At 45.5% G+C, this 27,297-nt stretch overlaps 1 protein-coding gene across 1 annotated transcript in view; it reads left to right on the top strand.

Moving 5' to 3' along the window:
* Positions 1 to 7,073: 7,073 nt before the first annotated feature.
* Positions 7,074 to 27,297, top strand: part of ELP3 (elongator acetyltransferase complex subunit 3) — a 93,635-nt gene continuing 73,411 nt past the window's right edge. The window contains exons 1-7 of the mRNA XM_057427548.1: positions 7,074 to 7,147; positions 8,457 to 8,556; positions 9,432 to 9,570; positions 10,661 to 10,731; positions 12,953 to 13,016; positions 14,875 to 14,943; positions 16,717 to 16,871. Coding sequence (XP_057283531.1) covers positions 7,129 to 7,147; positions 8,457 to 8,556; positions 9,432 to 9,570; positions 10,661 to 10,731; positions 12,953 to 13,016; positions 14,875 to 14,943; positions 16,717 to 16,871 — 617 coding nt within the window. The 5' untranslated portion in view covers positions 7,074 to 7,128. The remainder of the gene's footprint in view (positions 7,148 to 8,456; positions 8,557 to 9,431; positions 9,571 to 10,660; positions 10,732 to 12,952; positions 13,017 to 14,874; positions 14,944 to 16,716; positions 16,872 to 27,297) is intronic.

Raw genomic sequence — 27,297 nt, 5'->3', positions numbered from 1 at the left:
GGCGGTGGCAGCGTAGGCACCCAGACAGAGCCGATGAGAGGGGAGGCTGCAGTGCAGAGCTCGGGGTGCAGAGAGGAGAGTGCCTGCACTGGTCTGGTGAGGGGAGGGTGCCCAATGGGCGGGGCTGCACTCGGTGCTCCCTGGTGCTGGTCCTCCTGCAGCAGGGGCTGAGCTGCGGGATGCTGTCAACAGACTGCGAGATGTCAGGGAAGCTGAGAGGAAGCAGGAATGCTTGCTCCTGGCCCAAACTGTGCAGGGGCCTCAAGCGTCCCCTCTAGCTCATGAAGGAAAGAAGGAGGCCGTTAACCCGGGAAGCTGGGAATTAGTGACAAACAAACAAAAAAAAAAAAAAGGAGGAAAAGGACAACCAAAAGCAAGGGGCTTCCCTCTAAATCTGTTTTCCCCATGCAGAACCACTTTACTGTCCTGCAGGGGGCTAATGAGGAAATGCACTCCCACCAGGAACAGCCGGCTGGTGTCCTGGTAAAGAAGATCTCTACTGGTGCTGCCAGGAAGAAGTGGCGGGTTGTAGTAGTAGGGGACTCTACACTGAAAGGGACAGAAGCACTCATCTGCCGGCCAGACCCCGTCTCAAGGGAGGTGTGTTGCCTACCAGGGGCACGGATCAGGGATGTGGCAGAGAGGCTGCCTGCTCTAGTAAGTCTCACGGGCTATTACCTAGTATCTAGTGATACATGTGGGTGCTAGGGATATAGATAGCAGTAGCCTGGGGAACATAAAGAAGGACTACAGAGCCCTGGGGGAGGTGGTATGGGGCTCTGAAGCTCAGGTAGTCTTTTCATCAATTCTCCAGCATACAGTGGAGGACCTAAAAAAAGCTAGGAGGATTGGCCAGGTTAATAAATGGTTAAAAGGGTGGTGTCATAGTCAGGGGTTTGGGTGTCTTGAACACTGGACCCAAGTTTGTAGGCCAGGTCTAGTGGGGGCTGGTGGAGCTGGTCTGATAAAGAAGGGGAAGAGCAGTTTTGGTAGGAGGCTTGCCAGACTGGTCAAGGAGGCTTTAAACTAGATGTGTTGGGGGAGGGGGGCATCATTCCATTCCAACACACCCAGTCAGTTGCCAGCACCTATAATAAATGCTCAGAGCAATGTAGATACATTCCAGCCGCTCCAGCCAATGAGCCGGCTTCATTTAGAGCTCGGCTCAGATGCCTCTATACAAACGCCCGTAGCATGGGGAACAAGCAAGAGGAATTAGAGATGTGTGCATGTCTATGGGGGAATGATGCCTATTATATCATTGGTACCACAGAAACATGGTGGGATGGCTCCTATGACTGGAGTGTTGGAATGGAAGGTTACGGGCTCTTTAGAAAGGACAGGCCCGGCAGGCGGGGAGCGGGAGTTGCCCTTTATGTTTGGGATAGGCTGGAGAGTATGGAACTCTGTATGGGGAGAGGTGATCAGTTAACAGAGAGTTTGTGGGTCAGTGGGTCAGGGTTAAGGGGAAAACAGCAATGGGAGACATTACTGTGGGGATCTGTTACAAACCTCCTGATCAAGGAGAACCTGCGGATGAAGCACTCCATAGACAGATAGGAAAAGCCTCACGCTCGCAGGCCCTTGTTCTCATGGGTGACTTCAACCACCCTGACATCTGTTGGAAGGATGGTACAGCCCGGCACAAGCGATCCAGGAGGTTCCTCGATTGTTAGAAGACAACTTCCTTCTGCAAGTAATAGAGGAGCCAACAGGAGAGGTGCCATGCTTGACCTCGTGCTCACCAACAGGGAAGGGCTCGTTGGAAATGTGACACTCCAGGGCAGCCTTGGATGCAGCAATCATGAGATGGTTGAATTTGAGATCCTCAGGACAGTGAGAAGAGCATGCAGCAAGCTCACTGCCCTGGACTTCTAAAGAGCAGACTTTGGCCTCTTCAGGAACCTGCTTAGTAAGGTTCCATGGGATATAGGCCTAGAGGGCACGGGGGGCCAAGACTCTTGGATCACCTGCTACAAGCTCAGGAGTGTTGCATCCCAACTAGAAGGAAATGCAGCAGGAGGGCCAGGAGACCTCCTTGGATGGATAAGGAGCTCCTGAGGAAAATTCAAAGGAAAAAAGAGGCTTATAAAAATTGGAAGCAAGGACAGACGGCCTGGGAAGAGTAAGGGATGTTGTCGATGAAGCTAGGGACTGGGTAAGGAAAGCTAAGGCCCAGTTAGAATTAAACTTGGCTAGGGATGTGAAAGATAACAGGAAGGGATTCTATAGGTACGTAGCGAATAAAAAGCAGACTAGGGACAACGCAGGCCCCCTCTGGAAGCTATCAGGAGGACTGGCTACACAGGATTTGGAGAAGGCTGAGGTTCTGAATGACTTCTTTGCCTCAGTCTTCACTGGCAAAGGCTCTGACCAAACCACCCAAGCCTTGGAAGGCAGATGCAGGGACTGTGAGAACGAAGACCTTGTGCCCACTGTAGGAGAGGAACTGGTTCGAGACCATCTTAAAAATCTGAACATGCACAAGTCCATGGGTCCTGATGAGATCCACCCGTGGATCCTGAAGGAGCTGGCAAATGAAGTTGCTAAGCCACTGGCCATCGTATTTGAAAAATCATGGCAGTCAGGTGAAGTTCCCGATAACTGGAAAAAGGGAAATATAACCCCCATTTTCAAGAAGGGGAAAATGGATGACCCAGGGAATTACAGACCAGTCAGTCTCACCTCTGTGCCTGGCAAAATCTTGGAGCAGATTCTCCTGGAAGGCATGCTAAGGCACATGAAAAACAAGGTGCTTGGTGACAGCCAGCATGGCTTCACTAAGGGGAAATCCTGCCTGAGCAGTTTGGTGGCCTTCTATGATGGGGCTACAGAACTGATGGACAGGGGTAGAGCAGTTGACGTCATCTACCTGGGCTTGTGTAAAGCGTTCGACACTGTTCCAAACAACATCCTTGTCTCTAAATTGGAGAGACATCAATTTGATGGATGGACCACTCGGTGGATAAAGAACTGGCTGGATGGCTGCACACAAAGAGTTGTGGTCAATGGCTCAATGTCCAGCTGGAGACCAGTAACGAGTGGTGTCCCTCAGGGATCGGAGTTGGGACCAGTCTTGTTTAACATCTTCGTCGCTGACATGGACAGTGGGATTGAGTGCGCCCTCAGCAGGTTTGCCGATGACACCAAGCTGTGTGGTTTGGTTGATACCCTGGAGGGAAGGAATGCCATCCAGAGGGACCTTGACACGCTTGTGAGGTGGGCTGATGCCAACCTTATGAAGTTTAACCATGCCAAGACCCAGGTCCTACACCTGGGTGGGAGCAATCCCAGGCACAGCTACAGGTTGGGCAGAGAAGAGATTGAGAGCAGCCCTGCGGAGAAGGACTTGGGGGTGTTGGTCGATGAGAAAATGAACATTGGCCGGCAGTTTGCGCTTGCAGCCCAGAAAGCCAACCGTATCCTGGGCTGCATCAACAGGAGCGTGACCAGCAGGTCGAAGGAGGTGATCCTGCCCCTCTACTCTGTTCTCGTGAGACCTCACTTGGAGTATTGTGTGCAGTTCTGGTGTCCTCAACATAAAAAGGACATGGAACTGTTGGAACAAGTCCAGAGAAGGGCCTCGAGGATGATCAGGGGACTGGAGCACCTCCCATATGAAAATAGCCTGAGAAAGTTGAGGCTGTTCAGCCTGGAGAAGAGAAGGCTGCGTGGAGACCTCATAGCAGCCTTCCAGTATCTGAAGGGGGCCTATAGGGATGCTGGGGAGGGACTCTTCGTCAGAGACTGTAATGACAGGACAAGGGGTAATGGGTTAAAACTTAAACACGGGAAGTTTAGATTGGATATAAGGAGGAAATTCTCTCCTGTTAGGGTGGTGAGGCACTGGAATGTGTTGCCCAGGGAGGTTGTGAATGTTCCATCCCTGGCAGTGTTTAAGCCCAGGTTGGACAAAGCCTTGGGTGATATGGTTTAGTGTGAGGTGTCCCTGCCCACGGCAGGGGGTTTGGAACTAGATGATCTTAAGGTCGTTTCCAACCCTGACTACTCTATGATTCTATGATTCTATGATCATGTTAACATCAGTGGTAAGCCACTCACTTTGCAGGTAGGGCACAGTTTGCATCATTCAGGTGGTTGGTAGTCCTCTGGTGTCATCCACAATCCCCTTGGTGCCCACAGAGACAGACAACTTGTGTAATTCACTGGCAAAGCATCACAGAGTAGCTCATGCCATTGGATGTGCCCCAAGATGTCTGACATACAAGCTCACATGAGGTCCAGCAGCTCTAGCAAGGATCTACACAAGGGTCTCCATGGGAAAAAGCCCCAGTGAACTCTGCAGCAATGATGTGTGTGGAAGAAAAAGAGAATACAGCACCAGCTTGAGAATAGCAGTGACAGAAAACCATGCTGAGAAGCACAAGAGCAAATGTGAGATCCCACCTGGTGATCCAAAAGGCCTCCTACAAGGCAGTTCAGATTTCTTTTGAACAGCCTAAGTGAGAACAAAGGACCTACATGCCAACTTCTTTGCATGGTGTGCTGAGGTCAGTGAAGAAAGTCTTTTCTGGCAAGAGCTGAAAACAAAAATGAAGCTGAGTCCTTATGAAGGACTGTTTTTCACCCAGCACAGCCTGTGACTCAGGTGATACTGCTCTTGTTTCCCCAGTGCCAGGCAGAGAAGTTCCTGTTCTGCGGGGATGAAAGATACAGGTCCTCCCTTGCTCTGTGTCAGATCCTTGGTTAGATGGAGGGCTGAGCTTCAAACAGTGAGATGAAAGAGAAATAATATAAGAACTAGATTAATGTAGTCAGAGAAATTAGATTTTAAACATATTCGGGTACTCAGCCAATCCTCAGGATTTTGGTGGAATTTAATACCTCAAATACTTTACAAATCTGGATTGAATGGAAAGACAGTTTCCATTCATCATCTCATTATAGAGGAAATAATCATCAATCAAAACATGCTTACTTTTCCTGCTCACCTTTCTGACAGTCTGCAAACATGCCTTCATAAAGCCCATCTGGAGCACTAGCTGAAGTTGGTAAGTTTACCTTGGGAAGAGCCTGGCAGAGATCACAACGGTCCCGGAGAGGTCACTGAAGGAATTAAGGCAGGCTTTGTCACTCTGATGCCAAAAAAAAAAAAAAAATTACAGTTTTGCCTTGCAAATTGCCCCTAATCCAAATGCAATCCCTCAGGAAAAGTTTATCTTGGTAGTCTGTATACCACACCTCTGGTGTCTGTAGGCAGCTTGCTTCCCCACCTAACTCATACTCTATCCTCATGCAGTTTTTCATGTTCTTATCATGCAGAAGGCACCAAGTGCAGCGTAGGTCTAACAGGACCCTGCATGTCCCTCCATGTGCCATTAGCCCTCACCTGTACAGAACCATTAACAATCCCTGGGTGCCGTTTCCCTTACTCCATCCCCCACTCCTTTTTGATGGCACTAAACTGTGCCTCAACAGCAGTTGCAGATAGGTTCTCAGAAGTTAAGAGACTTAAACACCTTCTTCCCATTCCTGGTGGCTCCCAGACAGCAGCAGTCAGAGTCAGAGCTGAGTGCCACATTCCTGGGAGGCCACAACATTGCTGCCAGACCAGTGGAATTCCCTTGATTGAATGGAACAACCAATAACACTGCCAAGACCCAGAGCCTACACTTAACTGACTTTGGGCCTCGTCCAGCATTCAATCTTCCTAAGGCTCTGTCCAGGCAATGTGACTTCAGGATCAGGGCCCTGTTTTCTAGAGACCACGGAATCACAGAATGGTTTGGGTCAGAAAGCACCTTAAAGCTCATCCAGTTCCAACCCCCGGCCATAGGCAGGGACACCTTCCACTAGACCAGGTTGCCCCAAGCCCCATCCAACCTGGCCTTGAACATTGCCGGGGATGGGGCAGCCACAGCTTCTCCAGGCAACCTGTGCCAGGGCCTCACCACCCTCACAGAGAAGAACTTCTTCCTAAGAGCTCATCTCAGTCTCCCCTCTGTCAGGTTAAAGCCATTCCCCCTTGTCCTGTCCCTGCAGGCCCTTGTCAAAGCCCCTCTTCAGCTTTCTTGTGGGCCCCTTTAGGCACTGGAAGCTGCTCTAAGGTCTCCCTGGAGTCTTCTCTTCTCCAGGCTGAGCAAGCCCAGCTCTCTCAGCCTGTCTCCATAGCAGAGCTGCTCCAGCTCTTGGAGCATCTTTGTGGCCTCCTCTGGACTCACTCCAAGAGCTCCACGTCCTTCTTATGTTGGAGATTCCAGAGCTGGAGACAGGCCTGGGGGGTGTCTCACAAGAGTGGAGCAGAGGGGGGGAGCATCCCCTCCCTCGACCTGCTGGTCACACTGCTGGTGATGCAGCCCAGGACACGGTTGGTTTCTGGGCTCAAGCGCACACTGCTGGGTCATGGGGAGCTTCTCAGTAACCAACACCTCCAAGTCCTTCTCCTCAGGGCTGCTCTCAGTCCAGTCTCCCCCAGCCTGTGTTTGTGCTTGGGATTGCCCCGATCCAGTCTGAACCTCTCTCCTCAAATTTATGCCTGTTATCTCCCGTCCTTCCACCGCACACTGCTGTGGAGGTTGTGGGGCTGCTGTCAGCCCCCCCCAAAGCCCTTCCTTTCCCCTCTGAAGGAGCCTCTTCCCTCACCTCTCTTTCCCATGGGCACCCTCAAACACTCCTGCTCCCCTGCACCACGCCCCAGCTCCCCCCTGTGCTCCTCAGGAGCCCGCAGGTCTCCAAGCACCTCTCGGGCACTTTTATTCATTTCGCAGGAAAATCCAGCTCGTTCTTCCCTCCCTCACGTCGACGCTTTGCTACCATCTAGCGCTGAAGGGGCGCAGGGCCCGAAGAGCGCCATGGAGCGGGTGAACTCTGTCCGCCGCTATACCGGCAAGCGCTGATCACGTCAATGAGGGACACTCGGCACCACCCACGGTACGGAGGCGCCGACACTGATGGGGTCCCCCACGGGACAGGCTGCGCCCCGCGGGTCCCCTCACAGCGCCCCCAGCGGCTGGCGGAGGCACTCCTTGTCGCCCGCCGTCCTCATGTCGCTTTCCGGCAGAGCGGCTGGAGGTGCGGCTTTTTCGCGACAGAGCTGAGCGGTGTTGCTTGATGGCAGGGGCCCGTGGCCTGGCTTGTGAAGGGAGCAGCTGAGGGGGAGCGGGCAGCATGAGGCAGAAGAGGAAAGGTACCGGGGTGTGCGGGACCGTAGTGTCCGGTTCGTGCTGCTAGGCGGCTCCTGCCGCTCTCCCAGCAGCTGAGGGCGGTGGGGTAGGGTTCTGCCGCCTCCCCCGGCCTCGTCTGTGTGCAAGGAGAGGCTTTGGGCCAGCACTTCACCGTGTGTTTGGCTGTGGCGGGGGGGTTCCCGCGCTGCTTCTGGCTCTGTGGCGATGGAGCTATGGGGTTACCACCTCCATGAACGCTGTGCATGTGTGCGGAGAGAGAGAACGAGGCACGGCTTTGCGCTGCTCCCTCCGTGCTCTTTTGGAGGAGGGTGGAGGGACTTGGCACCCCCCGCTGAGCCGCCCCTATTCTCCCCCCACTGTTGAATCGGGCGCTGTGAATGGGAGGCAGAGTCAGCTGAGAAGGACCTGGGAGTATTTGTAGATGATAAGTTGACTATGAGCTGGCAGTGTGCCCTTGCAGCCAGGAGGGACAATAGTATGCTGGGGTTCATTGGGAGGAGTGTGGCAGCAGGTGGAGGGAGGTGATCCTCCGCCTCTGTTCGACCGTGGTGAGGCCACACTTGGGAGTGCTGTGTCCAGTTCTGGGCTCAGCAGCACAAGAAAGACAAGGGGCTATTGGAGAGGGACCAGCAGAGGCCACAAGGATGATCAGGGGTCTGGAGCATCTCTCTTAGGAGAGATTGTGAGAGCTGGGCTTATTTAGTCTAGGGAAGAGAAGACTGAGATGGGATCAGATTAATGCGTATAAATATCTCAAAGGTGGGTGCCAAGAGAATAGTGCCTAACTGTTTTTGGTGGTGGCCAGTGACAGGATGAGAAGCAATGGCCGTAAACTAAAACACAAGAAGTTTCACCTCAACGTGAGGAAGAACTTCTTCACACTGAGGGTGACAGAGCCCTGAACAGGCTGCCCAAGGGGGTTCTGGTTTCTCCTTCCTCTCTGGAGACATTCAAAACCCACCAGATATGTTGCTGTGTAACCTGCTCTAGGAGGCCCTGCCTTGGAAGGGGGGATTGGGCTACATGATCTCCAGAGGTCCCTTCCAACCCTAATGATCCTGTGGTTCCTTTGCACTCACGTGAGTGCTCAGGAGTTTGCCTGGCTCCTGTCCTAGAAGTAAAAGAGAATCAGTGATATGAGATGGTGACAGTCATTTATTTGGGGAAGGCTGCAGTGATATGCAGTGGCAAAATTCCCTTTGAGAGCAGTAACTGTAGGTAGTATTAAATTGCAGAGCAGGTGTGCATTGGTTGCCACAAGCAGGTAGAATGCTCTGGCTATACACATCATTTGGTTTGTTCTCATTGCAGGAGACCTCAGCCATGCAGAGCTGATGATGATGACAATTGCTGACATCATAAAGCAGTTAATCGAGGCTCATGAGCAGGGAAACGATGTGAATCTGAACAAGTAAGTCCCTGGAATGATGCTGAAGGGCTGGTCCATCAGTGATGAATCTGTCCTGTATCATATGCAGGCTTTATTTTAAAATGTTTTATTTTCACAGGCTACTGTCATTTCTCTTACTGTTACCTGATAATAAAGACACCAAGATTTGTAAATTCTGCAGTGATTTGCTACTTCACAGTCAATGCTCAGAGTACAAAAGAGGTTGTATTGGTGCAAAACTCTTTAGAAACTTGTCATTGCCTTTTTATGTTTCTATCTGCATTCATCCTTCAGGAGTCCCAAAGTCAGAAAGGAGAGAATAATATTGGAATAAAGTTAAAATCAGATTTTCTTGGCAATGTGTTATAAATGGCATTGGTGCTTAGGGAAAGTTCTTCCTTCTTGACGCATGTGGAATAATAAACCTGAATTTGTCCTGCTGTTTCCGTTTAATTTACCTGATATAATTGCAACCTTTTTGCTGATGCTGGAAGTAACTGACATGAACATGTTAGAAATGAACTTGGCTAAACTCTATGCGGAGGGGTTAATCATGTGGAAAACATGAAAAGAGTTAAATCTCTGAAAATGGACAAGCCAGAGTCTGTTGGCAGCTTTGGCAATGCTTTGATAAAACCATATTTAGAAGAAAACTATACAGAAACTAAAAACATTGGCAGTTTTGCATCCACCTTATTTGGAGTTAATTTTTGGTATCTTAATGCAGCTGTTGCAAGAAATAACTGTATGCTTTTTAAATAATTTACCTGGAAGAGCAAACTGGGAGAACCTACATAGATCTCCGTGTAACTGGACAGCAGCACAATGGCATTCTTGTGGAATATGGGTAAATAAGTCAGAATGGAGTTGTTAATTTGAGGTATTTCTGCTTTCAGGCTGAAAACCAAGACGGCGGCGAAGTATGGCCTTTCAGCACAGCCGCGCTTGGTTGACATCATTGCTGCTGTTCCACCACAGTACCGCAAGGTGCTGGTACCAAAGCTGAAGGCCAAGCCTATAAGGACTGCTAGTGGGGTAAGCAAGTGCATTGTTCTCACCATCCCCCCCTGCTGTCATCAATAAATTGTGTTTAATTATTTTTAATAACGTGGATATTGAATGTCCATATGGACGCACTGGCTGCGCTGCTGCCTTGCAGGTCAACTTCTCTGTGATGTTGTGCCTACAGGGCTATTGCTTTCAAAGTACTTGGGAGGAGGTAAAAAGGCAGTGTGGGGATCTATTTTCAGAGCACCATGCCTTACTTTTCAGTTGTGTAGAAAAAGTGCAGCTTAACCTTCAGGCCCTCTCAGTGAACACATATAAAATGTGTTAATGCAAGTCTAGAGGAGGCCATGAAGATGCTCTAAGGGCTGGAATACCTCTCCTATGGAGACAGGCTGAGAGAGCTGGGCTTGTTCAGCCTAGAAAAGGCTTTAAAATCTTCTTTCTATAGAATATTTTGTTAAACTCTGACTTCAACCAGGATTTCTGAAAACACGAAATTAGGTGTTATGCTTTCAGTGCCCCAAATTAAGAGGATCTTTGTGTGTCCCTCTCTTCTTCCCTCTGGTTCTTTTTTAGTGAAGGAAGATGGGATCTGGCATTAGGCTTGCATTTAGTGTATGAAAAGCAGTTGTGAGATCCAACAGGGAAAAAGGGCTTGGCTCAGGTGGAGGGAGGGAGCTCTTTTTATTATCTTTGGTTTTTGGTTTTGTGTTTCTCTTCATCTCTCCCTTGTTTTCATCTTTGAGTGGTGTTTGGTGTGCTTGCCAACACACTCTCACCCTTTTAGGTACATGTTAGATGGGCTCAGTGAATACCTGAATGTCTGTGTGCATCTCTTCACCAAGGTGGTTAATCAGATTTGCTATAAGACACGTGGTTCTTTCCAATAAACTGTCAAGTTTATTCTGAATCATGAAAATATTAAAGAATAAGATTCCTGCTCCTTTATATATTTGTTATCTCATTCAAGAGCTAACACACAGATATTCTAGCTGGCAGACTAAGCAGAAAACATCTTTAAATAGTCTCTCACAGATGCACATGTATACATAGCCTTCCAAGTCAATTCGGCAGCAATTACCATAATTTCTCTCCTCTCTAATTTTGCTTCTTACAGATTGCTGTTGTAGCTGTGATGTGTAAACCACACAGGTGTCCGCACATTAATTTCACAGGCAACATATGTGTGTAAGTATGACAGCTTAGATGAGCTAAGAGAACTGTTTTCATAGAATCACAGAATGCTTTGGGTTGGAAGGGAACTTAAAGCTCATCTAGTTCCAAATCCCTGACACCTCCACTAGACCAGGTTGCTGTAACCCCCGTCCAACCTGGCCTTGAACACTGCCAGGGATGGGGCAGCCACAGCTTCTCTGGGCAACCTGTGCCAGGGCCTCACCACCCTCACAGGGAAGAACTTCTGCCTAAGATCTCATCTCAGTCTCCCCTTGGTCAGTTTAAAGCCATTCCCCCTTGTCCTGTCCCAACAGGTCATTGTCCAAAGCCCCTCTCCAGCTTTCTTGTGGGCCCCTTTAGGCACTGGAAGCTGCTGTAAGATCTTCCCAGAGCCTTCCCTTTTCCAGGCTGCAGAACCACAGCTCTTCTCAGTCTGTCTTCCAACATTTCTGTGTAAATCTATGATTGCAGCAGCATTGTATTGGAGACAGGCTTGCTCCCTGCACAAGTGCAGAGTTGCAGATTGCTGATACCTGCATATTACTCTAAAAAGTCTACTTGTTTTCAGTTTTTCATCGTGGAGGAGACCTTTTTCTTTCATGGGCCATGTTAGTAGAATACAGTTTTGTGAATAGAATAACCAGGAGAATCTATTAACAGTCAAATGTAAGTTGTATGACTGTGTCAGGGTGTGCAGAGGTGCATGACTGGGTATGTAAGCAGATTGGAGAAGACCATTCCAGAAAAGAAACAGGGCTCAATCTGACAAGTTTGAAAAGTGCTGAACTGAGACCCACCTGAGGAGGTGTAGGTGGGTGTCTGCAAAAACTTGCTTGGTGTGACAGCCTGGCTCTGCTTGGCTCTGGAGTGAAATGAGAGCACAGATGGAAGGGAAGGCCTCCAGCTGCCAAGAGCTTGTGGTGTTAAGGGAATAGCGCTGGAGTTTTATTTGAATTGAGAAACCCAAAATGGCTTTACCTTGAAGTATGTTACCTCCATTTGACTTAAGAGTCTGTACACCTGTCATCACATCTGGGTTTTTTTCTAACCATAACGGTTCATCTATTTCAAAACATTGCCTCTGTTTCCTGCCTTGTCTCTCCCAAAACATCTCTATCTCTCTACCGGCTGCCTGATGCAGAGTGAGCTGGCTCTGATCTTGCTCTTGCATGAGCCACTATTCTGTCCGATATGTTCCAGGTAATTACGTGTATGAAATGCCTTCAATTGGATTGCACAACTTTTGCCAGCAAATTAATTCAGCCCTGGTAATTTGGTAATTAATTTTGTAATGGTGACAGATGACTTGGGTTAAGTTTGCAGGGCAGGCACTGGGAAAACTCATCCATTATACTGTGAGGCGAATGTGTCTGATTTGACTGAGATGGCATTATCTTGGTGTCTGTGCACTGAGATCTGCACCATGAGTAGCAATACGCTGACTGCTGTTCTGTTTTCTGTTGGGGGTGCTCAGAGCCTGCAATTAAAATAGAAAGGACTGTCAACAATCATGCCTAGGGCTGCCTTGGAGCCCGGAATGGCTGTAGATTGGTCATTAATAACCATAGTCCTCAAAAGAGAGTTAAGGACCCTTCAGAATAAGTTTATATTCCTTTAATTATTCCCTGCCGTGTACCATTCCTCTCCTGGCCAGCAGTCATACTGTGGTAGCTGCAAGTCTGTCTTGCTGTGTCACAGAATAGAGAGTTTCAAACAAGCATCTACATGCAGAAGCTAATTTACTCTATGGCAGCTCCTTCCTTAAACAATGCCATGTTCCAGAAATAGATTCACAGTACACTTTGCTTCTTGTAAGTCTTACGAAGTTGTTTTTTGTGGATGTAGTTATTTGCCATGTCTGAACTGTTTTTTGACATCGCATTCTCATGAAACAAAACAACTGTTCTGTACTGTATACTTAACATTTGTAAACAGACATAGTCTCAGTTCCTCTCAACTCACAGAATTACCCCCTTCAGCATCTGTGTTTGAATCTGTACCTGTATTTACATAAGGTGATGCAGAAACACACAAATTTATTGGTTCATCCCATGCTCTGAACCATGATCTGTGGTTCTATGATTTGTATTTCTGTGTGTTTCTGGTGAGAGCTGGGGCAGTTAGAGCAGTGTCTGCTCAGCCTGCACCATCTTGTGTGCCTGTACCTCAGACAGATTAAGTCATTGCACCTGTACGAGTTTGATGCCTGTTTTCTGTCTTTTTATATTTGCAGATACTGCCCGGGTGGACCTGATTCTGACTTTGAATATTCAACACAGTCTTACACTGGATATGAGGTATTAATTTGGTTTGCTGTAGCGCCTTGCCTATGCTCACTATAAACTTGGGTTCAGCTGCTCTTTATTTCTGCAGATTAAGTCATGCTGCAAGAATAAAAACCAAAAGTAGGCTTCATGAAGTTTGAGATCTAAAGCAGCTCAACCACAGGACTGGAAATTCCTCTTGATTATTGTAGCAGTTGTTTCCTTCTCCTCACCTTGCTTCTGTTCATAATGTTACACATGCAGGAATGAGCAGCCTGTGATTCCAAGCAGGGCAAGTGCAGCATTGTGGCTGTACTCCGTGACCTGCTGATGTGGGAACTGCTGTTAATGTGAATCTCCAGCTGTGGAAAGAGATCAGTGAGTGAGAGCAGTTGGAGGTGACATTGTGGTCTCTCATGGGACACTGCTGTGTGCAATTTGTTGAAATGAATGCTGGCTGTGATTCCTGTGTGTCAGAATTTTCCTGACTGAACAGTCCAGCAGGACTGTACAGATTTACTTATGGCTCCCTATGGGGTTAAGGGAAAGGTACAGAGAAGACAGAGCCAGACTTCTCCTCAGAGCTGCCCAGTGGAAAGAGGAGGGGCAACAAACATTAGTTAGAATGTGGAAAATTATGCCATAATATAAGGATGTTTTAACATGACAATTATCAGTCACTTGAGTAGGGATTTATCTAGAGGTTTTGGAAACTGTTCTTAAAGATAATCAAGCACTGACTGGACAGAGACCTGAGCATCCTGTCTTAAGTGGACCTGCTTTCAGTCATGTCCAACCTACAGGACACTGCAGGTTAACAAAGGTTAAGCTCTCAAGAAAAAGCCTGTTATTTAGCTGTTACTGCCTCTGAAATTACATTAATGCTCCATATCTGCAGTGATACCTCACTAAATATATGTATTTCCGAAATAGCGTGCTCTTGTTGTCTGGAGAAAGTTTAGCAGCAGCAGATCTTGTGACTAAATTACTGTGACTGGTTTTAACAAAATAGCTCATAGCTATAGTACAGACGTAAAGTAGCAAAATGAGGTAAAATGCAAACTGGATTTGGTAAACAGCAATTCAGCATACTTACAGATTTTTTCTGCTGTTATCCACTTCTCAGTGACTTGAAACTTGTTCTGTTAGTGCAAAGTAGGAAAATCTGTGTATATGTAAATGCTTTGTAATTCCTGTTGGTTTGGATATGTTGTATTCATTCGTTTAGTACTAACAGCATGTGGGAGTTATGCATGATTAAGAGTCCTCATCATTTAGAACTTTTAATGTAATATGAATGAAATGCTCAACAAATCCAGGATACACAAGGTACTTGAAAACCTTATCTGAGAGTATTATTAGTACGCAAACAGTAGTAGTAATACAGAAAGTAAGTTGTTAGAGATTTGAGTTGAAAGAGTATGTTTAGCTTAAAGAATATTTGAAATATAGACTGTGCTGAAGGGGAGACTGTTTGGATAACTTGTGCAAGTAAAGAGAAACTAAAATGAACGGGATGGAAGAAGTGGTATTTTGAAAAACATTTTGTTTGTGATGTTTGCAATATCTTCAGTGAATCACTACAGAGATTCTTTATCCGGTTGATAAAGATGCACTAAAAGTTTGAAAAGCTGTGTTGTTTTTATGTCATGTTACCATCTCAGCAAAACAGTGTGTTTAATTATCATTTTAAAACATGGAAAGAGCCAAATTTGTATTCACAATTGGATGGACTCTTTGGCTGTGAGTTTGAAGAGTTTAGGGTCAGTTAGGATTTGAAGACTTCAGCATCCGTTTCAGTGCTGAAAGTTTTCTTTTGTTCTTTTTCACCATTCTTCTACAAACTGAATACAAAACTATTCTACAAACTGAATCTCCTTCTGTTTTTTAGCCAACGTCCATGAGGGCGATTCGAGCCAGATATGACCCCTATCTCCAGACAAGACACAGAGTGGAACAGGTGAAATTTTACCATTGAAAGGGGAACACATTGTGGTTGCGAAGAAAGTAATGAGAACACTTTTAATCACCTAAATTGGTTGGCAGGAAGCTGGATATAACCCAGCTGTCAATATTGTGACCACTAGTGCTTAATGTGGTAATGTCTGTGTTAATGACAGGGATGCTGGGACAGAGCATGCTGTCAGCAAGTTTGCTGATGATGCAGGACTGGGAGAAGTGGGTGGTAGACCAGAGGATTGTGCTGCCATTCAGGGAGACCTGGACAGGCTGGAGAAATGAGTTGGCAGGAACCTCTTGAAGTTAAACAAAGGGAAATGCCAAACTCCGGGCACAGGTATGTGCTGGGGACTGACCAGCTGGAAAGCAGCTTGATGGAAGAGGACCTGAGGATACTGGCAGGCATCAAGTTGACTGTGAGCAGCATTGTGTCCTTGAAGCAAAGACAGCCAGTGGCCTTAGGAGGAGTGTTGCCAACACATCAAGGGAGGAGATCCTTCCTTTTGCCTCAGCACTGCCGAGGCTCCACCTGGAGAGTTGTGTCGAGTTCTGGACTCCCCAGAAGACCGCGGACTTGAACATACTGGGGGAGGTCTAGCAAAAGGCCACTAAGGTGATGGAAGGACTGGAGCATCTGAAGAGATGCCAAGAGCTCCAAGACTGCTCAGGCTAGGGAAGAGAAAGCTTAGGGGAGTCTTACCAATGTGTATAAATACCTGGCGGTAGGCTGTAAAAAGGACGAAGCCAGGCCCTTCTCAGTGGTGCTAGTGACAGGACATGATGCAGTGGCCACAAATTGAAACTCCATTTGAACATCTGGAAACAGTTTTTAACTGTGAGGGTGACCAAGCACTGGACCAGGTTGCCATAGAGGTTGTGCAGTCTCCAGTCTTTGAGACACTTGAAGCCTGTTTGGGTGCAGTGCTGAACAAACTGCTGTAGCTGATGCTGCTTTGAGAAGAGAGATAAGACTGGGTGATCTCCAGAGGTCCTTTCCAGCCTCACCTTTTTCATCATTCTGTAATTCTACATTAGCCTGGTTTGATCCCCACAGAAGTATTATTTTTACACCTTTAGTCTGTCATTAGATAAATTAGAAGTTTTGAACCTCTTGTAAGATCTTACCTGTTGTGAACAATACCTTATTTCTAATAGGAGATTGTATTACAATAAATTGTACTGAACTTCTGTGGCAATTGCTAGTTCTTGATAATTACTTACAATTGGAGAATTTAATACTCAAATAGTGGCTTTTATACCAAGATGGTTTATTGAGGTCTTTTCTGGAGAGTTAGAAGATCTGAAGAATTTCTTAATCCTGCTCTGCTTTGACCGGTTTCCAGTTTATCTCTAAATCCATTGAAAAATCCTTCATGGATTCAGTGTAGTCCTCCATTCTCTCAAGTTTGTAAGGAAGTTAGTTCTACATGGATTGAAGAAGAAACTTCTATCAGTCAAATCTAAGCTAGCTTCAAACTGGAACCAGTGTAACTCTGTCAGCAAGAGGCTAGGTTCAAATGATTCTGCTTTGTCAAGAAAAGCTGTTATGCTAGGCTCAGTATATGTACTGTGTTCTTGCAGTAGAAAGGTAACTTTGAGGTTTATATTTTTGGGAGGGTTTATAAGAAGTCTTTACAAAATTATTAATGGTTTGTCATTGCTAAAAGATACCACAACTAAAGGAGGAAACATGGTGTAAGAATGTCACTGTTTTCAGAGAAGTCTTCTAAAAAAGTCCCTGGATAATTTTTCCATGGTATTTTCCATTTTACAGCTGAAGCAGTTGGGCCACAGCGTGGATAAAGTGGAGTTTATTGTGATGGGTGGCACATTCATGGCCCTGCCTGAAGACTACCGTGATTACTTCATCAGAAACCTTCATGATGCCTTATCAGGTCACACTTCCAATAACGTTGCAGAAGCCGTCAGGTAAGCATCTTGGGTTTCCTTCATGTAATGGTTTAAAAGTGTTCTTTAACTGGTGTAAGAACAAAAAATACAGCAAAACTTTTGTTTGAATGTTTATCCAAATACATATTTAGGCATAGAATATTTATAGCTCAACTTGGAGCCCTGCTCTGTGTACTGCATAGCACAAGGAGAAGGTTGTGCCATGGTTTATCTATTTTCTCATGTAGGAAGTGCTAAGCCGCTTGTGGTTTCTTGGCATTCCATGTAGACTTCTACCTTTTATGCCTCATCACCTTGGTTTGGAGTTGTGACGAATCACATTGCCATGGGATTTATTGCCTTTAGCTGGCAGGGGGAACTGATCCTGCCTTGGAGGGAGGCCAGACGTCAACTCCCGCAAGGAATGACTCACCCCTGAGAGCATCAGTGCTCAGGAGCTCCAGGCCCCTTGCGGCATCAAACGCAGTTACCCTTGCAGTATTTCAGTGTGACAGGGAAATGCTCTTCTCATTTTAAAGCAGAGGAACTGAAAATCAGAGGCTGATTTATGTATGTGTGCTTTGGGTCATTAAATACCCAACTTTTCAGTGCGTTTTGCGGTATAACACTGAGAAGAAAAAGGAGAGATTTGACGTTTTGGAGCTGTTAAAACTAGGTGAGGGTCCTTACTGGCAGTTTTAGTTTGCTTGTCATTGTTCAGTCAGGTGGATTTTCCTTGATACCATTATCATCTGCTAAAGAAAATGGTCTTAAAAGTAAGTTGGACTAGCCTGTGCCTAGTAGCTTCATGTCTGTTTTCGTATTTGAAAGCTGTAATTTCATTTGATTTTCCTCTGGAGGGCAGCAAACACTTCTGCTGGTTTTCTTTGGATTTTGTTTTGTTTTTTTTTTTCTTGTCATTCAAAGACTAGGCAAAAAGTGCTGTGCTGTTCCCGAGTTGATTTTATCCAGATAAAATAGTGAGCGAGTTGGGAAGAGAATTGCTTTTCTGCTGCTCTAGTGCCCTGGCTGTGAGCACTGAAGGACACAGCTCATCATGGAAGAGGGGTGGTGTTTGCAGGTTGCATAGTCAAATTAGTGCTATACTTGTACATACCTCAGGTAGCTCAGGATGTGTTTATTCCGTATCTTGTCTGCTGCAGGTGTTTTATTGGACCTAAAATTATTTTTCAAGTAGCCTGGCCATTACTGATTGAGGAAGCTATTTATGACACAGACCATTCAACCAAGTGATTTTAAGTGCATGCCAGAAGGAAGTGATGCTGAAGTCAGTGCACTGCCTTGCGAGTGCACAGATCAAGGAATGTGAAAAAAACCTGCACTAACAGTGTGTGGGTTTTTCCAGCAGATAAATAAAGGTTTATATTTTTAACATAAATTTCATGTTAAACGCTTAGTAAATGGGAGTATGTGGGAGTTATTCAAGTTGCACTTCCTAAATATTCTAGAGGCGCTGAAATTGGGTTCAAGATGAATCAGACCTTTTACTTCTTGTGCTGCTTGCATTTGGCTGTTGCACTGTGTCACTGCAGTACTGTTTTGAGATGGTCAATGCTACTTGAAATAAACATTCAAGATTAAGTTTATTTCTCTTTGTATACGACAGTTCAGCCCGTCTCCTTCACTTCTTCCATCAATAGAGGCCATGCTGCATGGGGAATGATGACAGTATTTTACTGGTTTTATATTGTGGGCATGGCATTCAGCAGTAACCTGGGAAATGGTCTCTATGATCCCTTACTTTGAGTGAGTTTACGGTGGTCTTGAAATTTTTCTTCCTTTTGCAGATCATTACTTATTTTTGGATTTTGTACGAATCCCTAATGGAAAAAAAGACCTTCAGCCAGGTTGCTTTTTTTGAAAGTCCTGAATATGACCTTTGATTAGGCTAGTGGAGCATCCATCTACATAGACAACAGTCCACCTAACCATAAACACAGTTTTTTCCCCTTTTGTCCAGTCATTTCTTTACTTTGTCCTAAACCTGAGGTCTGCTTCTGTGTCCACACGCTGTCTTTCCAGTGACAGCGACATGCTGACCTGTACAGCATGACTTTTGCAGCACTGAAGGGCTCATTAATCTGGCGTCCTCCTCCTGATGTAATTTCTAATCGTCTTCATATAATACTTTGTCTTTATCAGTGCACTGCAGCTTCTGGTCCTAGTTAATGTGATAAAAAGGATGTGACTCTGTGCAGTTTCAAGCAGTACAGTACGACCGCTGCCTGCCAGGGAGGTATATGCTATTTCTCACCAGGAACTGGCACTGCAAGGCTGACAAAGACATAAATCCTCAAACTCTGTTGGCTGTTGGACTCCAGTGGATATTCTGAGTGGGCTTTTTGCTTTCTTGCAGATACAGTGGCTTATGTTAAATCCAGCATCATGGTAAATCACACAACTGCAAACACAGCTGTGCCTGCATGAGAGAAATGATGTGGGACTGGGAGTGATCTGTCTCAGGGAAGTGGGACACTGCTCTAGCCAGCTGCTGCTGAGTAAATGAGACTGAAACTGTGTCAGTGGAGAGGGCAGGATTCTCATGGGATGGCCCAGAGCATTTGAGCTACATTGTTGTGAACTGGGCAACTGACTTGGCGTGAAGAGCTCCCTTTATACCTCTATTTATAAAACAGGAGGAGATCCTTTTTGCATGAGTTAAGATTACTGTTTTTATGGATGCATGGACAGGACGTGAGTGTAGAAGTGACTGTATTTCCATACATGAACTCACAGAATGATGAAAGTTGGAAGTGACCATCCGAGGTGATATACTCTGGCCTTCCTGCTCAAGCAGGGTCATCTGGAGCACATTGCCGCAGAAAGTCCAAAGCAACACCAACCAAATGTGCAATTGCTTAAAAAAAGATAGAGAAACAGCTTGGCTTTCTTAGCAACTCCATTGCAAGAGAAGGAAAGAAATGACTTCTCCGAGAAAGTCTTGCTGGTGTTTAATACTTCTGTGGCAGCTCCTTATTGTGGTAGTAAACACTTTTCAGACTATTCAGACAGAAGTCTTTGAGGTGCTTTGTTATGCTTGAGAAATAAGTTGGCCAAGGAATGAGTAAAGAATTGCAGAGCCAGAGGGAACCTTTGTTTGTAGAGTGTACAATAAGACTGAGAAGTTTTAATTTTTATCTGCAGAGAGCACCACTTAAGAGATTTCAGTGCACTTCTGGATGTCTGTCAAGCAAGGTTTTGGACTTTGTGAGGAAGAGATCTGTAATTAGTGTAAAAGAATCACAGTAAGACAGATCACAAAGCAGATTTTTCTTCTTGTACTCTATAGAAATACATCTCTCTCTGGGAGTTGTTCCCATCAAGCCAAAGTGTTGACTAGATTGCGGCTGCCTTTGCTCTTTTGTGAGGACAATGAACCAAGAAGGTGTAAAATGCACATGCAAATGAGGATTGCTGCTCCCCAGCATTTTGCTCCTCTCACCTGACCCATGAGTCATTAGAGGTGCTGGGCATATTTAACTGCATCCATGACTCACCACTTAACTCCCAGGACTGAGCAACTCTTCTCTGAGCCAGGATCCAACTTTTAATTAGTGACTGAGGCCAAAGGAGAACTTGCCTATGTTTAGAATACATAAAGGGACCCACAGGAAAGCTGGAGAGGAACTTTTTAGAAGGGCATGTGGGATAGGACAAGGGGGTATGGCTTTAAACTGAAAGAGAGGAGATTTAGATTAGAAATTAGGAAGAAGTTGTTCCCTATGAGGGTGATGAGGCCCTGCACAGGTTGCCCAGAGAAGCTGTGGTGGTCCCATCCCTGGCAGTGTTCAAGGCCAGGCTGGACGGGGCTTGGAGAAGCCTGGTCTAGTGGAAGGTGTCCCTGCCTCTGGCAGGGGATTGGAACTGGATGAGCTTTAAGGTGCCTTCCAACCCAAACCATGCTATGATTCTAAGAGAAAAGCAGGTGTCAGAAAAGTCCCCCTGTGCTGTACACCATAGCAGCACCTTGGATTGCAGCATCAAGCCTGCTTCTCTTAGGGTATTTAAAAATGCACAGAAATTTGGGTTTTTCTAGTTTATTTTAACAGCATCATGTGTTGGCTGATGTTCGATCTGGTTGTAAATCACATTGTTAATGGCAAAGTAAGAAGGGGATAGGATTGCTGGAACAATATGTTCTGCAATTCTGGTGTACCTGATATTTATGTGACAATATTCAGGTGTGTGGCTAACATCATAACTGATTTCATAATAGGTCTGTAATCCAAGACTGTTTTAGCTTTACACCATTCATCAGTCAGTAGTCTCTTAAAAGGCTCATTCTCCACCTGCATCACACGTTGAAGCCCAGCACTTGCAGAAGTGAGTACCATTGACTGTGTTTGATTCCTTGTGGAGAAATTGCAGCTCCTAATACCAGACTCTGTCATGAAATTGCCTTTTTCTTAGGCTTGTCATGGATCATTTTTGTCAAGTGTCCTTTTGTGTTCCCACCATTAGCTGTGTCTTCTGCTGAGTATTCCTACTGCCACAAATATTTTCATTATGCATGAGGAAATCCCCCTTGGGTATCCCAAAAGCCATATTGATCTTTTGGCAAGCAGTAAGGAGTTAGAGCCAGCTACTTCAGAGCCTTTGCTGAAATAGAAGACATGGGTTTTAAATAACCATTGCTTAGGTTATTGTGTGTACAGTTTAAGAACTCTTAGCCCATCCAAGGAAGGACAAAAAACCCCAAGTACTGGTACTTTGACCAGCAGTTGGTTTGATATGTGAAGCTCCTGATGCTTTTTGAAACCCAGTGGAAATCACTCTTCTCAAAGACACCAGATCAGAGCAACCTGTTAAAAATGTGTTTGGTGAGATTAACAGATGATAACATAAGAAGAATGTGCAGCTATTGGAGCAAGTCCAGAGAAGGCCATGAAGATGCTGCAAGGGCTAGAGCACCTCTGCTATGGAGACAGGCTGAGAGAGCTGGGCTTGTTCAGCCTGGAGAAGAGAAGCCTTCAAGGAGACCTTAGAGCAGCTTTCAGTGCCTAAAGCGGTGACACGGAAACTGGAGAGGGGCTTTTGACAAGGGCCTGTAAGGACAAGGCAAGGGGGGGAATGGCTTGAACCTGACAGAGGGGAGATTGAGATGAGCGCTCAGGCAGTTTTTCCCTGTGAGGGTGGTGAGGCCTCTCAGGTTGCCCAGAGAAGCTGTGGCTCCCCCATCTGTGGCAGTGTTCAAGGCCAGGTTGGACGGGGCTTGGAGCAACCTGGTCTAGTGGGAGGTGGCCTTGCCTATGGCAGGGGATTGGAACTGGATGAGCTTTAAGGTGCCTTCAAATCCAAACCATTCTGTAATTCTATGATATGTTTTCTGGAAAGATCATTCTATGCTTTTTCTCAAATACTCACATTAGGTTTCGTGTATCAGTCATTTTTCTAATAGAAACTGCAATTTCTCCACAAGAAATACAGCGATCATGAAGGCTGACAGTGAAGCAGCTCCTAATTTTGTTTCTCTATAGTAAGGAATAAATCTCCTTTTAGAAGGTTGCACTTTATTTTCAAAGTTGAAGTCTGTTTTAAATTTCCCAAATAAGACTTTGGGAGTTCTTTTAGAAGATTTTGGCAACCTGGTCTAGTGGAAGGTGTCACTGCCCATGGTAAGGGCAGTGGAACTGATGATCTTTAAGGTCTCTTCTAACCCAAATCATTTTATGATAAGATGGAGGTTTCTGCAGGCAAGTCCCATCTTACTGCAGCTGTCCTGTAATTTTACCAAGATTTAGCCCATCTGCTTGATTTTGGTGGCACAGACCTGCAATGAACTTAGGTGGGGTAACAAGTGGGCATATTTGTGCTGTGCTATTGCAGCTGGCTGTTCATCTGTATTTCACTAGTGGGTAATTCTAGTGCACTGTGAACCTCAAGAAAAGATGTTTAAGCAAACCTGTTTTACCTTATGAGCAGAGGCAGAGAAGAGGCTCTCCTGTAATTTGGGTGGCTCTGTTCACATATAGTTGTTTGTTACACTAATGTATCTTACTTGTGCTTTCTGAGTACTAATTGTGACTCTAGCAAAAATATCTGAGGGCTTTGACTCACGAGCTCCAGTGATTCATGCTGGGGCGATTTAAGAGGTTAGTGTTCTCCTTTTATCTACCTTGACCCTCTGCTTGAGGTTACTGCTTCCTAAACAAGCAGCTAAACATAGCTGTCCACCCTTCAGCTGCCAGCGTTCACCCTGTGGCAAATTAATGTCATCTGGAGCATACAGCGATTTCAGAAGAATCTTTGGCTGGGGGGAGCTCAGGGTGTTAAATTGCCCCACTATAAATTGCCAGAATTTGATAGTCAGATCTCACCTCTTGACTTGCCGTAATGAGCAGGTGTGTGACAGGTAGGCTCTGGAAGCAGCTCCAGCACAAACTGCTGTAATTGCTGGTTTAAGATCCTATTCTAGCAGTAATCTGGGGAATCAAGGTGTGCGGGTACTTAATCCAGTTCTACATCTCCTCCCGTGCCGGCAGCAGCTTCTGGCAGAGAAGGAAGCAAATAGCAGGAGGCAGCCACACTGCAAATTGCTGTGGCTGTATCCATTAGACCTTGTCTGTCAAATCTCTCAGGACATCTGACTGGGCAGTGATTTTCTGTGCCTCTGTGCCAGGCAGGAGATAACTGGCTGTTGTTTTAGTGCCAGATCGTTTACAACAGAGATTCTGCCTAAATTTCCTTTTGTTTCCAGAGATCTGGGGGCTTGTTCCTAACTAGTTCTGGTGAAGCAGGCAGATTTTCTTTGTTTCCAGCTTTGGATGTGACTCAGACATGGTTCAGGAGCCATGTTTGCCATTTAAAACCTGTTTATTGTCGAGTGTTTACCTCTGAATGCCTTCAGTATGGGTGACATCTTTCCAACTTGCAGAATTTGAGCAAATTTGAGGGGAGACCTTAGAACAGCCTTCCAAAATCTAAAGGGGCCTACAAGAAATCTGGGGGTTGGAACTAGATGAGCTTTAACGTTACTTCAGCCCAAACCATTTTGATTTCTAAATTTTCCCAAAGCTGACTGCCCTTTGTTGTCATTCTGTTACTTTCGCATTGCATATTTTCTACTGCAAGACCCAAATTCTAGAAGCTGAAGAGTGTGTTATTTGGAAGATGTGTAACTGAAAATCATTTCGTGAGATCCTAATCTTATTATGGGGAGCTGTTCATCTTCTTTTGTTCCTCCTGCAGCTATGGAAAGTGATTGCCTATCCAGTTATCTGTCTTGTTCAATATTTGCACAGCATTTTCTCCTGCATGTGAAATATTCAGGTTTGTGACTGAACATAAGTGACTAAGGAGGGTAGATTTAAGGAAGCCATACTCACATATTTGTGTGGACGCTAGAACGAAATACATTTTTGTCAGAGGTTTACAGGGTGGTAGTATTTATTCATAACAGAAATCTGAGCTACAGGAGATTTAGCAATATCTGTAAATGCTATTGATCCATATTTTATCCTGCACCAGTGGAAGGGATGATGGTCCTTGCGGTCATGACTTTGTCAAAGCTAAATAATGAATTTCAGTGCCTTTTTTTTTTTGTACATTTTCAGCAAATTACTGCTGAACACCTGCCAAAGGGAATACTTTTCTCATTTTTGCTGCTTCACTGCTGTGCGTGTGTAATTTGGCAAGCATAACAAGTTCTCCAGTGACCTGTGCTGACATGTTAATGTGAGGATGGGATCTGAGTGGTCAGCTGGGATTGGTAACTGGAGATAGAATTTTTTACATGGCTCGGTCACCTGTATGAATATGAACCTGGCCTGACAACGACATGGTTCTAGTTCAAATTGTGCTAGTGATCCACAGTTAATGTCTTGTAGAGATGGTGTGGCATCTACTAAATAAGTTTTCTGGGTTAATTTCCTTCCTGACACAGAAAGTATTACACCGATGCCTGTATTACAGCAGCACGCCTTAGGTACTTTTGTATTCTGATTTTCAAAGTGGGCAGAACATCACACATTAGCAATTGCTTTGAGCTCCATTAGGATGCAAAGGATCTTCGACTAATACTCCCATGCCCTGGAGAGCTAATGCAGGACCTGCAGTATGTATTTTCCTTCTTCCAGCAGAGACTGCTTTCCAGCCTAAATTGAAATAGGCTGGTAGAAGAGTGAGATGTGGTTTATAGTTCCCTCAGCTGTGCTGTGCTTGCCTCATTGATATTGTAAACTGAGATCCATTGCCTTTCAACAGTGCTAAATTAATTTGAAAGAAAAGTCATTTTCTAGTAACATTGTGGGTGCAGTAAGCATGGAAAAAAGAAGGCAGGTTTAATTTTCATACTCCTATGGAAGGATGTCAAGAAGTGGTTTTCCTGGGACTATTTTGTAAATGCTGTACTAAGCAGAGGCTGTTTGCTTTTGAAATATGTCTTTCTGCAATGTGTTGCAGCTGATGTGCTCTGGGACTTGGTGCCTCCTCATGGCCCATCAGTTTGTGAAGTCAAGTACTCAAAAGCTGAAAACTGGCAGAGCTGGGAGTGTTTTTGCAGCCTGAATTTGGTCACCCTCTGGGCTTGGATTATGCGATTACCTGGTTTTCTCTTTCTTGCAAAACCTTTGCCTTGTTTCCCTCCAGAGATCTTAGAATCCTAGAATCCCAGGTTGGAGAGGACCTCAGGGGTCATCTGCTCCAGCCTCTCCTGGCAAATCATGACCCAGGCAAGGCATGACCCAAAGCATAACCCTGTCCAGCCAGAGCTTAAAAGTGTCCAATGCTGGGGAGTCACCACTTCCCTGGGGAGATTATTCCAACGGCTGGTTGTTCTCATTGTGAAAAATTTTCCTTGTGTCCAACTGAAATCTCCCCAGGAATAACTTGTGCCCATTACCTTTGTCTTTTCCATGTGACTCCTTCTAAAAAGTGTGTCTCTATCTTCTGTGTAGCCACTCTTTAAATACTGGAACATGCTAACAGCTCTGAGGTGAGATGGGGGATAAGACAGCTCAGTTCCTGTATTTCTATGTAAACTGGGTGCCTGATCTCCCCTTGCAGCCAGCCAAGATGTAGCCAGCAGAGCCTAGACCAGGATCCACCTTGTGCTGAAGCAGACACCCGTGCTTGGTTTGCGTCTCTGGATTCTGTTGCCTGGCCTGAGCTGACTGCCAGCTCAATGTGGGTGTTTGTGTCCATCGGCTGGATCCCATGCCCAGATTCTTGGCTCCATTGCAGGCTTGGGCAAGAGGACATGTTTCCTTCTTCATCTCTGACTTCTGAGTCCTTGAGCTTCTGCTGGTTTTTGATGTAACATAGCTTTTTGTAACATACTCCTATTTCTTCCAGTGTTGGTTCTTGGTCCTGTTCTGCTTTTCAGGTCTTTGCTTTTTCCCACCTCTAAGAAGACACAAACGTTTGCTCGCCTTTGGTTGCACTCTTTTTTTTGTCTCCTCTCTGGTGTATTTGTCTTGTTGTAAGCCAGGTTGTGCCATTTGCAGGGGGTTGTGGCCATGATAGGAAATGTTTGACTTTACTCCTTAGAAGGATCTTGCTCCTCGGGACCAACACCTCTTCACTGGAGTTGAGAGGGATGTGTGTGCCTAGGGATGAGATAGCTTTAACCTACTGTAGCAGCTAAAAACTGAAAGTTTTCCAAAGCGATGAGCTCAATCACCATTAAAAGTTGAGTAGCTGTTGGCACCTTAGTTGGAGCTGTGATGGACAGAGAATGGAGCCAGGGAAATGGCACCACCATTTCTTGCAGTCTACTGCAGCAAGCCTCTGCCTGAACGTGTGGTTTTACGAGCATGGAGAAAACAAGTGCATGGGTTTGTAGCCATCTGAGGAGATCATACTGCAGCTTTTTAGCAACAAGCTAAAAGAGAAGAAGATTAGATAAACCGTAGCTTTTTGCTGGCAGTTTTGGCTGATGACTGCTTTTTATTAGCTCTGTTTATAATTTTGTTGATACAATTTCTTTGTTTCCTCAAAGCAACAATCAAGTTGTTTTTTTCTTCCTCAAGCTAAATGTTTATATTGGAGTGTTGGATGGGGGTGAGATGAATTCTGTTTAATAGGGAGATGCAGAAACTACAAAGCAAGGTCTTTGCTGGACACTGTCTTTATGCTACAATAGCTTTTAGGAGATAGAGTTGTCAGAACTCTATGCAGCACCACAGCAGCAAAAGTGGTTATTTTCCTCAATAACAGCAAGAAGTGGTTGTTGTGAAGAGTATACATCTCTCCCTAGGCCACAGCCAGGCAATATCAGAACTGAAATTAGAACCAGACTTTTACAAAAATACATAAAAGTGTCACCTAGTGCTGTCTGTCTCATCAGCTGTAGGAAGAAAAACTTGAACTTCAGTTTAGATTTAATACAAAAGACTGTTGTGTCATTTCTTTCATAATTGTAGATAAAAGGATTTTTTTTTCTCTCAGTTCCCTTTTCAGTGTGCATCTGTAACTACATATTGACTATTGCATGGTAAACTGTCTG

The sequence above is a fragment of the Pezoporus wallicus genome, unplaced genomic scaffold (genome assembly GCF_028554395.1).
Source record: "Pezoporus wallicus isolate ANWC-B61680 ecotype Strahan unplaced genomic scaffold, APGP_CSIRO_Pwel_v1 contig_6464, whole genome shotgun sequence".
Classification (NCBI taxonomy): domain Eukaryota; kingdom Metazoa; phylum Chordata; class Aves; order Psittaciformes; family Psittacidae; genus Pezoporus; species Pezoporus wallicus.
This window is presented reverse-complemented; position numbering and strand designations above follow the sequence as displayed.